The following is a 15,253-nucleotide window of genomic DNA, read 5'->3' on the forward strand; positions in this document are numbered from 1 at the left end:
TTATCTCTTCAACAGATATATTTTCATTCTATGAAGATACAAATTTAAATGAGAATGAATAAATAAATAAGTTTTTATTATATCACGATATGTTTGTCCTGCATTGGCTCATTGTAATTTTGCTTATGTTGAAGGAAATGAATGGGAAGTAAATAAACGTTTATTGTAATATGCATAGTAGGAGATAATGGTATTACGAATGATGGTTACACAATGGCTCTAAGAGAATAAGAGTAACGAAGTAAATTTCGTGTATAATATGAACTGTGAAATAATGACAATGAATTTATCCGAAGAAAAAAAAGACAAGAAAAAAGGAATTGAAAGAATCAAGTGATTATATAACAACCATAGTTTGAGGAAAATATAAATATTCACGGAATGATTATATAGATTAAAATAACTAAACAAATTCATCAATAGAATATACATATATATCGTGGAATTAGGACTCTTTTTGTTTTGGCATAACACAACCATTTTGATCATAAATATCTGTAAACATATAGAGATAGTAACAAACTGTGATCAATATTATTCATTCGTTCTTATATATCAACAATGCCAACTTCTTCTAATTTAGCAAGAAATGCAGCAACACGATGATCTGGATCATTCTAGGAAGAAAAGAAAGAAAAACAATTAAACAATTCAGTGTTGTACATATTGATGAAAAAGTAATTTCTTTACTTAATGGTTAAATCGCATTGTTAAGAATCATTTTTTGATCGAGACTTCAGTTTGTAGACGAACCAATGAAATTAAAGATGGTACGTTATGAATTCTGGCACGAAAATTCATTCCTCCATATAGTTATATAGCATTTAGGCACTATAGCTTATGTCAGTTTGTGATGAAAACCCTAACTCCAATTCTTAACCTTAGTCACTAACTCTAAATTCTAATCTTAAGTCCTCTTTTAACTTGGACAAGGTGGATATTTTCAAGCTCACTTCATCGTCATTCAACGGTCGTCTATAAATTATAAACTCACCACATTTTACTCTCAATAAAATGGAGTTACATAGGAGATTTATCAATGAATGTATTCCAATAACACAACTTGATATTTTAGTGACATAATACATCATATGGAACCAAGTTACTTCTTCAAACCTTTTCTTAAAAACAAAGTTTCATTGAGATATTTTTCCCACTAACTAAGTACAATTAAACCTATAAAAGACCGCGTGAGGATAGCAACTTTTTCCGGAGGTCCAGACAAACATGATTGATAGGTTGGTATTAGGCAATGAAGGTAACAAATAGTCAGTAAAATTTTCATCTCGATAAAATCATTTACTTAGGCGGTACATTTGTATTTATAGTCGTATGGTTAATAGATATGTGTATAAAAGGACAGAAAAGATTGTCAATATCAAATGAGGTTGCGCAATAATCAAGGGGTTAGAGAAGAATAGAAGGATGAAATTAATTTATGAATCAGAATTATGAAAACTAATTGTCCGCTTGACAGATATGAAGAAAAATGAAAAAAAGGTAATAGTCATAATAACAAGCGAATAACAATCATGATTGGTATACTGAAAACTCAGAATCAATCACAGAAACACAAAAGTATTCATTATTATTTAGAAATTTTAATTTCATCAATTAATTCTTTTCCTTTGAACTAGTATTCATTCTGTTTAGTATTTCTTCAGAACCACAAACGCTAATATAATCCCGATTCATTTGTTATCTACAGCTTGCTAATTTCATCTTTTACAGTGATAATGTAATGTGTAATGATTTAGGTTATTCAGGTTAAGTATGTTGTAGAGAGAGCAACTTCAAGGTCATGACAAGCCTACCAGTTGCTCCCTTGGCATGATGACTGGAGTATGCATATGATGATGATGATTCATTTGAGCTGGGAACACTTGTTTCTTTAAATCTTACATCACGTAAGTTAAACCTGTTAAAAAGCAATGACTAAAATATCACTTATGAACAAGTCCACAGACTGAATAATTGATTTCGAATATTTCACTGAAAATTTGGAACTTATTAACTTCAATTTCTTATAATGGATGTTTGAATTTAGTAAAACGAATAGTTTGGAACCTGATAAAAATTCACATGAACAGATACCAGACTATGAATTGAAACTATTATTGGCTATCTGAACTCAGTAGCTAAGTGGACAACGCAATGGCGCTTGAAGCAAACAGTATTGAGTTCGAGTCAACTCAAGGATGCAGGTTCATCCAGGTGAAAAGTCCAAAATAAGACGAAACACGCGTCCTGAATTTTACTGCTAGCCACCATCCATTTCTGTTTATATTGCTTTGAAGGTTTATCATAATCCCGCCTAACTAGATTTGAATTCATCATATGGATATATGAAGCGGAAAATGTGAATTACAAATATATCATTGAATAACATTTTTGCCAGTGAAATCAGATAACTGTACACAGAACAGTATGAATCACAAGATCATTATTTACCTTCGAAACGAGATCAATCAAATCAAGCAAATGCTTGATTCCAATACATAAACTGAAATAAAAAAAACAAAACACAATTAAGTTCAAATATCAAGGAATAACAAGCAATCGTATTTGCTGAATATTCAGAAATATGGGTTCAAGTTTAAAGTAATTATGATCTGATATCAACCTGAAAATCAAAAAAAGTGTTGCATAGTTGTATCAATCTAATTTTCAACGTGCGAATTCCAGATGGAAAGTCCGGTATTTTGAATACTAAGCCACTGATATCGACAGATATAAGTAGCATGTGCCATCAATCGAAAGTGAAATGTCTGGAGGCAGAAGATTAAGAAGATCGAAGAAAAGAGAACGAGAATAGAAAATGATTGGTGTGGAAACGAAAGAACAATGAAATCTGACACGTTTGATTGTCATTTTGTAAATGAAGTATTTACTGTATGGTCCTCAGATTTTACTAAGACGTTCTGTAATTTTGTATTCGAATACACTTGATTGCCCCCAATTGTGTTCTCGTTCACAACTCAAATTAGATCTTACCATAAATAGTAAGGTGATATCTAAGTTACATACAGTAGTAGACTTGGGAACTAAGTACTCCTACGATTTGTCCCTTACAGAACAGGTCCTTAAACAAACCTTCAAGTCTCCATGTTTTATGCGTTGTATCATGTATTTTAATGTACAATTTTTGAACTAGTAAACTTAAAACAATCTTATAACACATGTTTCTTCTCTACGTTTAATGTTACTATTTATATCAAGCTGATCATGCCTGTAAATTGGCATGAATTCTGTAATTATTATTGTCAAAATAAATATATTATTATTATGGGCCGATAATTGTTCATGTCAGTCTCAGCTCCAGATTTGTAACGTGATATGATATATGTGGTTTTTCAACAGTAAGCTTAAGTGCCCTCTTTCAGAAAATAAATAGCTTTAGAAGAAGAAGTGGAATATCTGGACCACCATGTTTGTAGAGGAAGGATGAAATCGCGTCTAGTTCATGACCGCTCGAAACCTTAAAGGAGTTGATAGCCTTACTAATTTTTAGGCATGTGATAGAGATTTTATTGAGTTACCTGTCACATACATGACTTTTGAAACAAAGTCATTCAAGAATTCTTTATCGTTCGCAAAAATTACAAAAAAACAACTGCTATGGTTTGAGTCGTATATAAAAGTGTCATTATGCAGGATGCATGGTATATCAACATTTTGACTTGCTCTAACGCGTTTATTGAAAAGGAGAATTAAGTTTTGCACTTTTGAGCTAGTAATAAGTGCTAACAGCTCCACATAAATGGCTTTTAACCTGTGCTACTCTTTAATTTGAATGAAAATTATTGTCATTTGTGCAACCGCCGTGAAATCGTTTGACTTAAAATAACGTTTCTGTAGGCGTCTTAATTTATTGCGATATTTAGCTGGTATAAATAATTTGTTAGGTTTACTAAGCCTGTACGTTTTAAAAGGTGTGCAGGAATCTAAACAATAATTAACAATCAGGTGGGATGTGTCATCCACGAGACAATTACATGAGAAGAAGGTATCCTAGTCTGAGAACTGATGTGATAGAGTTTATATAAATATAAATATATCTTGATATCAGCAGAGAAAAGAATAAGGCACAGGATTACATCGCGAAAACAAAATGACACAAAAAGTGTAGCACTTACCGACGACCCGATAAAGATTTTTCAATAATCTGTTGTTCTTTCGATGTAAAACGTCCATCCTCTTCTAACGCAGCAATTACATGCTCAGGTCTTGATAGCATAGCAACATGGACGTGCCATGAAAAAGCTTGCGTAAGATTTTGATCTGTTAACGCTTCACGGCAACTAGTTGTAGCCAATACTAGCATATGACGACCCTACAAAAAGCAATGCAAACGCACTTTTCAAGGGAATAAAAATATGTAAAACATAGAACACAAAACAAGCAATTGATCTGTTAATTAAAAAGACTAACACCACCTACTAAAAATGATACTACTTAAATGTAATTATGGGTATATAGAAAAAACTAGGTAAAAGTAAGTAATTAGTTAAATAACTAACCGCTTTCAATGGTTGAGAAACCAAATCACGAATTGCTTGAACAATGAAATTGGAAAATCTTGGTCCAACTGGATTGTATTCAATTAAACCTTCAATATTATCAACAATCACAACACTTAACGGTGATTTGGCACCATCGTCAAAAATCTACATTTTGTAGTGAGGTAGGAAAGAAAGACTAAAATGAAGTAAGCAAATATTAGAATACACTTGCTAATTGTTATCCCAATAATTTAATCTAAGAAGTAGTTGTGTTTAAGCTGAATTCTCCTGCAACTAGACGTTTGGTAAAATAATGTCTTTATGTACAAAACAGAATAATGAAAGTCACGATTGGTATTTTCCCAATTTAATGATACGAAAGACTTCAGACGACATGACGAATAGTAATGACAATGGTACAATGATACAGTTATCAATGGCAGTTATAAGAAATAATGAGAATGGCATGATAAGAACAAAGCAATTTGCAATATATGATTGGAATCATGAACCTATCTAGGTCAGACAACCTTTCTAAACTGGGAAGTACTGGACAGCTATTTCGTCCTAAAATTTTAATATCAAGCAGTGGGCATTCATAACCCCGATACCCGTGATCGAACCCAGAGCATTCGAGGTTTCGAGACGAAAGATTAACGTTCAAATCTTTAGGTCGCAATCCAGAGGTTTAAATATGTATATGTGTGTCCAATCAATTTTCAATATTGTGCAAATATCTCCCATTGTCTTCGTGGGTAACAACCTCACACCCGGGACGGTTGATATCCAGTTGTCACGGCTTCTAATTAGAACTTCGAAAATTTCCGCTCGAACTTACTAGTGAGCGCATGATAATTATCGGAATTGAGAATCGTGGGGGTTTAACTACTATCGATTGGAATCTCAGCTACAGTAAACTATCAACTCAACCTAACGACAAACGTACACTTTGATCCATTAGCTATTAATTGTAATAGGAATTTAACAATAAATTCCAATTTCCTATTATACGATTAAATAGGGAAGATAATGAGTTGATGAGTGGGTACAAATAACAAACAAACAGACAATCTACAAAATGTCTCTTCGGCTTTATCTGATACATCACAATCTTACCCTAGGTTCTAACTGCACAGACATAAACATTGATGGCTTTCAGTGATCATATTTATAACGACTAGAAGTTATTTGACAACTTTGAGTAAGTGCTTGTCTATATATAAAACGAAAACTAAATACTGATAACAACAGGATGAAAGTCAATGTAGAACAATATGTCAAGGACACACCTGAAACTCTACTCGAATTTAATCGTGTAGGGGCTTTATAGAGAATTATTCAGCGAATTCTCGAAATTCAGAGAAGTTGACTAAGGGAATTAAATGTCATTATTTCAACTCAATTATGACATATAGATGGCGTGAATAAGTTCGTTTGCGAATTCCCTGGCATGACGGTATATCAGAATTAAAGAAGGAACGAATTGAGCGAAGAAATTTCTTTTCAATTAGTTTTTCATCATGGCTCTACACTAATATATATATATATATATGTTTTACAATAATAATAAAATACTCATCGAGTGGATACGTTACGTAATAATTACATAATGACATTTAAATTAACATTGATTAATTGGAAGAAAGAGGATTATTAATATTCAAAGTGATCAAGAAGTTGCTAAGTTGCGTAATGTAAGAAACAAAGAAGGAACAGAATTTTAACGGATGGTCAATAGGATGGTAGTTACGTAAAAATCAAGAGATGAATGTTGAGAAGTTATTAAGTTCAAAAGCAACAGAAATAAAATTACAAAAGTTCAAAAAAAAAAGGAAGAAGTATGAAAAATAGTTCTTTTGAAAGAAATCTTATACTGATGGCCAGGGCAAAGAAAGTGGTTGTACAAATCTCTTTTGAATGCAAAGGTCAGGTTTGTGAACATGGATTGCGATGGCTTCCGCAATGTGCAAGAGGTGCACTCGTAAACCATGTGGCAAATTAGATGGGATATTGTAGATAACCTTAAAAGCTTTATTCAATTCGACTTGATGACCTGTGTCAACCAAGTGAGAGAGAATAGAACTTTTAATCACTTTTACCTGTCCTTTGTTTAACCACGACGGATGATGTTCAGTAATGAGATGACGGACTTGCCGAATTGTACGCCCAATGTAACTGCCTCCACAGGAGCAGTTGAAACGATAGATACACATAGATTTGGCGAATTCAGGCAGTCTGTCTTTGTTGGCTGTTCTTATCTTAGGATAGTTGTAGAAGATTGCATTTAATCTGGCAGCATTAAACGTTTTTTGTACGGCTCTTCTTAGTTTCTGAGTCAAGGTTTCTTCAATGGTGTCATTTATGAATTGTAGTTTTATGAATAGTCTATTTCGTTTGACTTAAAATGATAACAATAAGCAGAACAGTGATCTCCACATTCATCGCCTAATTGTGTAATAGGCTTAATTTTTAGATGATGTCTGATAGGTTCGCCCTCTCAAAGAAAGATCTATGTAGTTCAAATACAAAACTCGACCTTCTGATAAACAGATAAACAAAAGCATTACAAATGATTATTACCAAGGCTGTTTACTTACCTTTTTCATTGCAGCGCATTTAGCCATTTCAGTGAATCCAATCATTTTATGTGACGTAACAATTTTGACGAATGGGAATCCAGATAATCGTGCAATCTCAACAGCTAGAGCTGTTTTACCAGCTTTCGGTGGACCTTCTAATAACAAAGTTAACGGTCTGTACGTTTCAACATCTGGTTCTTTTACTGCAGACACAGCTAGTCGACCCATATCTAATGCATGTGATACAGACTCGCCCCACATCATAATACCACGAGGAGCATAACAGCTGAGTTCTTCTTCAGAAGCACCAAAAGCCTGAAATAACATTTTTTGAAAAACTTCGTGTAAGAAAATAGTCATAACAACACAAAAGATTCATAAAAAATAAGCGTAAGAGTTAAATAATATAGACGTGAAAAACACCAAACAACATGCATCAAAGTAGGTAAAATTGACTACCAACTTTGAAAGGTGTGGAAACTGTACAATTGATTGAAAAAAGAATCACAAAGTCATCAGAACGATATAACACTTGTAGAATAACCGAAAAGTTCACTTCTACATTAATTAGACGTTGAGGAAGTTGTCCTGGATAATAATGATAGTTCTACGATCAAACTATCCATCTCAGAAATTACAACCATGTCAAAGGCACTTTACTTGAGCTGAATATTCGCATCATGATTTCAGTTGAGAAACCAAGACAAATTTATATGAAAAGAGTATACATACTCACCGGTTTAACATCATGTTCCAATGCATATAGAAAATCAGAACGTTTTACTAACAACCGGTCAAATGCATCAGGATCCAATTGAGTTTTCCCGGATGGCTACAAGAAAGGAGAAATAAAAACGAAACAAAAGTAGATATCATTGTGTTAAACATCACAGTAGACCCACCAAATACAACCAAACTACGATGATATTGTGTGTTAAACTACAAACTACTGTTAAGTCACATTCGCAAATTTGACAAAGTTTACAAGAATAAAGCTATGAAATTCAATATATAGACAGATCTATCAAAAAGAATTATCTCTATTCAATTAGCCCTTCACGATATATCTATTATTGGTTAAGGTCTGTTAATAAAAGATATAATTCAGAAACAATAATCAAAATCATTGAAAGTGTTACGAAACAACTATACTCGAAAGGAATGGAATTACTAAACATGTAAATGATATAAAACAATAGGTAGATAAATTATGAAATCATTCAAGACGATCAAGGACAACCGGATTCTAGTTTGACCGAATTTCATGAAGCCATGGCCATGAGGCTGTGATGTGTGTGTTTCACGGAAATCTCAATGCTTATTAATAATGACATCATAAAACATTGTCGACTAGTATGTTTAGGTTGGTAATGAAACTTTCAAAAATGTTGACCTAAGAAAGAAGACTTTATTTAGGTACTTAAATCTCATGTTTGATGTATTTTTGTTACTATTCAACCCAAATATTCAATCTATGCACACATATACTCGTTATATTACATACAGCAATATCTTTTTTCATTATATAAAATAGAATCTACAGAAATTTATCATTTGTAGTGCATCGTGGAACTGTTTTATTCTATATAAACAATAAAGTGAGCTATAATTCACTTACAGGTTTAAGAATACCAGAGTTTTAAATGACCTATCGATGGTATGGCAAATACAGTGGCAGGATCAGTCGATCGATTTGCTAATAATACAGACAAAAGCTTTGAAATCCTAGATCGAAGCAGTTCAGAGAACATTAAAAAATCTCTAGAAGCATAGCATTTAGATCAGTCCGCGATAATTAGGTGTATCGATATAGACACTATTTACTAATCAATAGGGAAAAGATCAGTCAATTAGGTGCCCAGAGGTTGACTGAACAAAACGGTCAACAAGAATAATGAAAACTGGCGACGGCAACGATTCTGATCATTCTTACTCTCAACACGCTTAAACGGCCTTCCTAACCGGTCGTCATATCTGCAGCCACTACATATCAACTGAGAGATAAGAGATAGTAAACATTGAGAGCGAAAACTTTTCTCCAAGGTTAGTTTATGTACAGAAAACCATCGGTATTTACAGACGTACACAAGACCACGAGCTTCTAGAAATCTCCGGAGCCATACTAGTTAGTTATAGCAGCAGTACAGGCAAATATCCAATCAAAACGGTGGCACGTGATATTGCATTGTCTAGACGTTTCTGCGAAAATACAATTCAGCGCTGACTGGAAAACATTTCCTGGCATCTCTGAGCCTTTAGTGAGTTTGACGAGAGATATTTTTGGACTCCTCTAACACATTCACAGGTCATTCGGACAGTCTAACTTAGATCCTGTGGCATATCTAAAAAAACACTTCTACATGAAATTAGCGCTGATGATCCTGTCTAGAACTAAAAGAAAGCTTCATCATTATATACTATTTCGCTCGGATAACAGAATGCAACTGAAAGCAACCATCACTTAGTTTGCGAATCTCCTCTATTATTTCGTTAAAAATAAATAATACATAATATACCGAACTACTTCATATTGGAAAACTAATAATAAACTTACACTTATTAATTGATACATTGAGGTGAATGCTGCAGCGCGGCATAAGCCTTCAATTTCAGCACCACTGAAATTTTTTGTTTTAGCCGCTAATTCTTTTAAATCAACATCACGTGCCAATTTACCGGCCTGTTGCATTTTTGATGTATGTATATTTAAGATTTGCAATCGACCATCTTCATCTGGTAAAGAGATTTCCATTTGCATCTTAAATTAAAAATAATGTTAAAGGTGAATAGTACAAAGTAAATAAAGTGATCAACTTCCTTATAATAAAAGTAACTCAATGATCAAGTATATATTTTTTATGTACTCGATGGTGAATCAAAATAACGATTTCGATGATGAAATTTAAATATCATTGCAATCATAAACCGATAAACGTTAGACCACCATTGAAAACTTGGAAACACTAAACAGTCGTCCCATCCCAATATGGGACTACTCAACAGTGCACATGCACGACCTTGCACGCGGGATTCCAAACTAGGACCTTCGGTCTCACACTCAAACCCTTAACTTCTAGACCACTGAGCGGAGATCTAACGGTGTTAATTTTCAACTTTAATCAATCTACGATATTGTTCGACTGTCTTTTATTGCTTTCGGAGGGTAACTGCCTCACACCCAACACGGTTGAACTTATTAGATTACATTTCAATTAAATCTTAAGGATTATAACGAGTTTGTAGATTGAGAATATTTTTGAATAAAACGATAAGTCTATGAAATCAACTTATCGTTACATTAGTTTTGATGTTTAAAAGACATTTATTTTGTACAAAGATGTATATAATTAACAAAAGTAATAAGTTCCAATGGTTTAGCTGCTCAATGGCTGAAGAACACAGTCACAAATTCAAACGTTGTTCCAATCACTTCAGTTTTTGAAACCGACGGGTATCATTGACGTTCATTTACATAAAAATATGTTTTAAAATTGAAAAAATTATTTACTGAATTGTATCATTATGAGTAGAGTTCAATAGAGCAACCTGGTGAGCGGTATATGCTCCTCTACAACGGGTAACAGGTGTAAGTAAGTAATCATTTTGAGTGTATGTTAATTCATGTATAAGAAATTATCACCTTTTAAATGGACAGTTATACCATCTACTTAAACAGTAAGTCTTTTTGTACAGTTTCATCAAAAAAGTAAGAATGTGTATCAAAATGTTTTCCTCTATATGAATTTTTCTATTATCCCGAAAGATTTTTTGTGATAAATCTATTTCCAAAAGAAAGATAATGAAATTTTCATTGAATCTTATATTAAGAAATAATTTGGAAAAAGATTACAAACGATGTTTAGTTTTCACTAGGATCATGAATGAATGAATGTTAGACCACCACTGAAAACTTGGAAGCACTGGACGGCCGTTTCGTCATAGTATGGGACTCTTCAGCAGTCACGATCTCAATCAAAACCTAACAATCTCCACAACCCTATATACTGATAATATTCAATTGGCTTGATTTCGATATGTACTTTTAAACTACAGTTACGTCAGGACAACTGAAAGCAAAAGATGCTGATGGTATAAATGACTAATTTTGATTTTACATACTTATGCCTTCTTCAAATAGAATTTATTAAAACCTTTATAAAAATGTAAGTTGTAATTTATGACTAATTTATGTTGACAAGTCAATCAATCTTCTCTAAGATTAAAGATAATATTGAAACTTGAAACAAACAATTTTAATGTTTCAAGACTTATACGTGATACTCAAACGCACTGGTACTGCGACACCTAGACTCTATGCCCCCCCATAGTAAATAAAACTAGTTTATCTTTTCACTCAATCCTAGACAAGATTAATCCACCTTACTACGTGACTCCAGAATGGATAGCAGAACTTCTAAAACCACTGTGTGAAGAGGTCTTAAAGCACAGTGCAAAAGATAACTTTGAATTTGTCAATAGAATCAGAAATTTGGAAATGAATAATAAATTCGTAACTGATGCATCATCTTGATTCACGAACGTACCTTTCGGGGAAACAGTAGATTTCATATGTAATGAGTTACGAAGTCTCATTAACGAGAAGACTTAACGGGAAAATGCTTGTCTTAAACCGATTACATAAAGCCAATAAACATATTTTTAGGTTATGTTCCGTTACAACATGTACGCAAGTATATTTTCATTCAATAAACTTGTGAAGTTCTCAGCACTTCACCTCTGTTGAGCACAGTAGAAATTAGCAGTATATGAAGAACTCTAACTAATCGTCCTTCTTTATAATTAGAGAAACTATTATGAATTACATGGTTGTTGAGTTAATAGTTGGTGAGTATAACATGTACTATTATTACAGCTTCAATCTGTAGATTCTGCAATCCTAAAGCATCATTTAACCTTTTGTGTAGCTTTGATGATCCTTAGTAGATGTCCACATATTTTAGCTAGTTGGTTAATGGTCCCATTTTCAAAAACCGGTGTTTAAGATTCAAGCGAATTAACAATATGGTCACATCAAATCCTTTGAGTTGCCATAACAATTAAAAAACATGAAACATATAAAAACGACAGTGTAGCTCTATTGATCATACATTTCTTCTACTTATAAGAAGTAGTAAAAACGACAATGTTCACAATTTTCGAAAAAAACATACTTCAAAACGTCCAGGTCTTAAAAGTGCTTCATCAATCATATCTCGTCGATTAGTCATTCCAATGACAAGTATATTATTTAACTGATTTACTCCATCCATGTTAGTTAGTAGTTGGTTGACTACAGTGTCATGTACACCAGCACCTCCACCCTGAACCAGAGGAAAAAATATCACATACATATATTCATTTAACAAGCAACCACCATAAGATGCTTGATTGAACACTAAAACTCTTACGGAGAGAAATAAATAACCCGTAATTTATTTGAAGGCGTTCTGTACAGATTGATAGTATTCGTCACCGATCGCATTGGATGATTGTCGAGCTACATCACAAATAGATTGAAGTTAAAATTGTACCATTCAAGACCGACCTAATATTTTATACATTTGTTTACAAACTGCGAGACAAGGTAGGACAAGAGTATTGCTTAAGATTTCACCTATTGCAATTCAATGCCAGTGAGGATCCAAAGCCAGCTAGAAACAAAATTACAACTTAGTAAATGGGTATTATAGTTCAAGTACCCATATATCATTATAATACATCTAGGTACAATTTTCACAAATAAAAAAGCGAATAAGTCACTAGAATTTTTTAAAAAGAAACGATAATGAAGAACCGACTGTAAAAAATAGTTGGAAAATAGTGAATAAAAGGATAATAGCAAATTAAAAATTTAGAAAAAAGTAGATGAATTTATTTACATCCCAACCACTGATATTAAGTTGTCAAGTAAAATCTCCAATAACAGATTACAAACAGTAAATAATTTTATAAAGTAATATTGTGTCTTGATGTGATGGCTATCAAGTGTTTTCTAATCTCCCTGTGAAACTAGAAATTACAATACAGATGTATTCTCAAAGTTGATGATTTTTAAAATTAACTGCTATGATTAGTGTAATTAATAAATCGTTACAATCACAGTGGAAAAGTATATATATATATATATATATATATATATATATATATATATATATATATATATATATATATATATATATCGTTGGTTACTCACCGACACTAGAATAAGGTTAAAAAGGGGAATAGGTGGTAATTATATAGGATAGTTGAGTTCAACTAACGTGTGTCGCTTTATCATAACGTTTTGTGTGGCATTTCAAACAACGAATAATATGGTAACTTGCGACGTTCTTAGACGTAACTCAAATAAAAGTAATAGCTTACTATTAATGATTTCACAGTAAGAACATCCCAGCATCAATTGCGCCTTACATTGACACTGTAATTATTCAAAAAAAATTTATATTTTATAAATGTTTTCTCAATAGCCAATAACCTGTTGTTCATCTAAAATGGAGAAACTTTTCTGTTTATCCGGGCGCTACAAATATTCTTTTTCATCGATCAAATGTTGAATGAATTAACTCAAATATATTCGTCTTTCTAGTTTTTTTTATTTTCAAAGAGTGGACAAGGAAGATCATATAAACCAAAAAGTGTAGTGTTTTAGTTTAACATCGTGAAATGAATAATACTATGGAAAACGGACAATTGAGTTAAGAAGTATTTATCATCGCATCACATACAGAAAGATAGCTAAGTAGTAGAAATACCAGAATTTAAACAGCTCATTTAAACTACTCTCTAAATCACAGTTTAAACAGTTGCGGGTCGGATACTTCAGTGGTAATGTATCTGAATGTGAAGCTGAATGACATGGGGTTGAATCCTTCAGGAAACATTGCTTCCTTCAAGATTACAAGTATACATTCCCAACAAGTGCCACATAATGGCATGAAACCTAGGTTCAAGGTTTCATGTCGACAACCGCCAACGAACCACCACCTTACAACTTAACATAATGCACGCGATGTTAAGTCACTTGGACTAGTGGCCACACTGCAACTTGATCAGCACTAAGAAGGACTTGACATATATGACATTGGTCACTACCCAGTGACAAATCAATTGTAAATGTAACTAGCGCTCATGAATAAAAAGGCGTTTTGAACCGGACTGTCCACGAATCTGCATTTTGTTAAACAACTTCCCAATCACTATTATGTCTCATAAATGATGATAACACGTAAAAAATTTAAAAGTGTTTTATTGTACTATAAAGCAAAAATACAGTAATGACAACTGCTTACTGTAGATCCACGTGATTTACAAATGGCATCAATTTCATCAAATATAATAATATGCAATGCAGATTTTGCACCCATGCGTTTTTCTTCTTCTTCAGCATCAGCGAATAATTTACGGATATTTGCTTCAGATTCACCGACATATTTATCTAATATACTTGGACCATTGACAATTTTAGGTTCACGTGCATTAAGCATTTTACCAATTTGTCGTGCCATTAGTGTTTTACCAGTACCAGGTGGACCATATAGCAGAATACCACGGACATGTTTTAAACCTGAACAAGAAAGATATTTAAAATCACTGAAGTCCTTTTTTTAAGAAAAGAAAATAAACGGCAAATGTACCTTACAGGTTAAAAATAAACAAGAAAACTTTGATGATCAAACAATCGATTTGATAAATTTATTAGAATGATCTGAAGTGACTGAATCGATCATTTTGTTTACGAAATCGATTGTTAAATTTCAATCGAATGAACTTTGAAGAAAAAACTGACTGTCGATTTTCTTTTCTTGAGTATCCGACGCTAGGTAGTGAGACACTGAGTATAGGTATATTCACTATTTAACATTTATGTTAGGTGCATATAGCCAATAGCCAATAAGCATAACATTTCAGATCTGTAGAAAAACCACTATCTTGAAAAACTTGTTTTCAGTCAATCGGTTTTTTTTATGATTTTGTACTAATTATACATTTTTATAAATGTCATTTTGCGTATCCACCTAATTATACTTTTCTGCTTCAATGAAACATCTTTATCTGAAGTTCGTTCGTTCAGATGAACAACGAGATGATCACCTTGTCTTAATTCGGCTTTTCTCTGTAGACAGCACACACACTATTAGAAGGGTCAAAACTATGACCGTCAGATATCAGGAC

At 32.9% G+C, this 15,253-nt stretch overlaps 1 protein-coding gene across 2 annotated transcripts in view; it reads right to left on the reverse strand.

Moving 5' to 3' along the window:
• The window catches only part of NSF2_1 (Vesicle-fusing ATPase 2), a 31,761-nt gene continuing 16,508 nt past the window's right edge, over window positions 1-15,253 (reverse strand). Inside the window, exons 7-15 of one of the 2 annotated variants that reach the window (XM_051217919.1) lie at window positions 14,371-14,645; window positions 12,253-12,402; window positions 9,636-9,839; window positions 7,818-7,913; window positions 7,100-7,396; window positions 4,521-4,667; window positions 4,137-4,333; window positions 2,452-2,503; window positions 1-617 (exon numbers count right to left, since the gene is read on the reverse strand). In XM_051217919.1, coding sequence (XP_051064356.1) covers window positions 549-617; window positions 2,452-2,503; window positions 4,137-4,333; window positions 4,521-4,667; window positions 7,100-7,396; window positions 7,818-7,913; window positions 9,636-9,839; window positions 12,253-12,402; window positions 14,371-14,645 — 1,487 coding nt within the window. In that variant the 3' untranslated portion in view covers window positions 1-548. Of the gene's footprint in view, window positions 618-2,451; window positions 2,504-4,136; window positions 4,334-4,520; window positions 4,668-6,150; window positions 7,397-7,817; window positions 7,914-9,635; window positions 9,840-12,252; window positions 12,579-14,370; window positions 14,646-15,253 lie in introns of those variants that run through there. The other variant, XM_051217920.1, reaches the window with a different exon arrangement.

The sequence above is a fragment of the Schistosoma haematobium genome, chromosome 7, assembly GCF_000699445.3.
Source record: "Schistosoma haematobium chromosome 7, whole genome shotgun sequence".
NCBI lineage: Eukaryota > Metazoa > Platyhelminthes > Trematoda > Strigeidida > Schistosomatidae > Schistosoma > Schistosoma haematobium.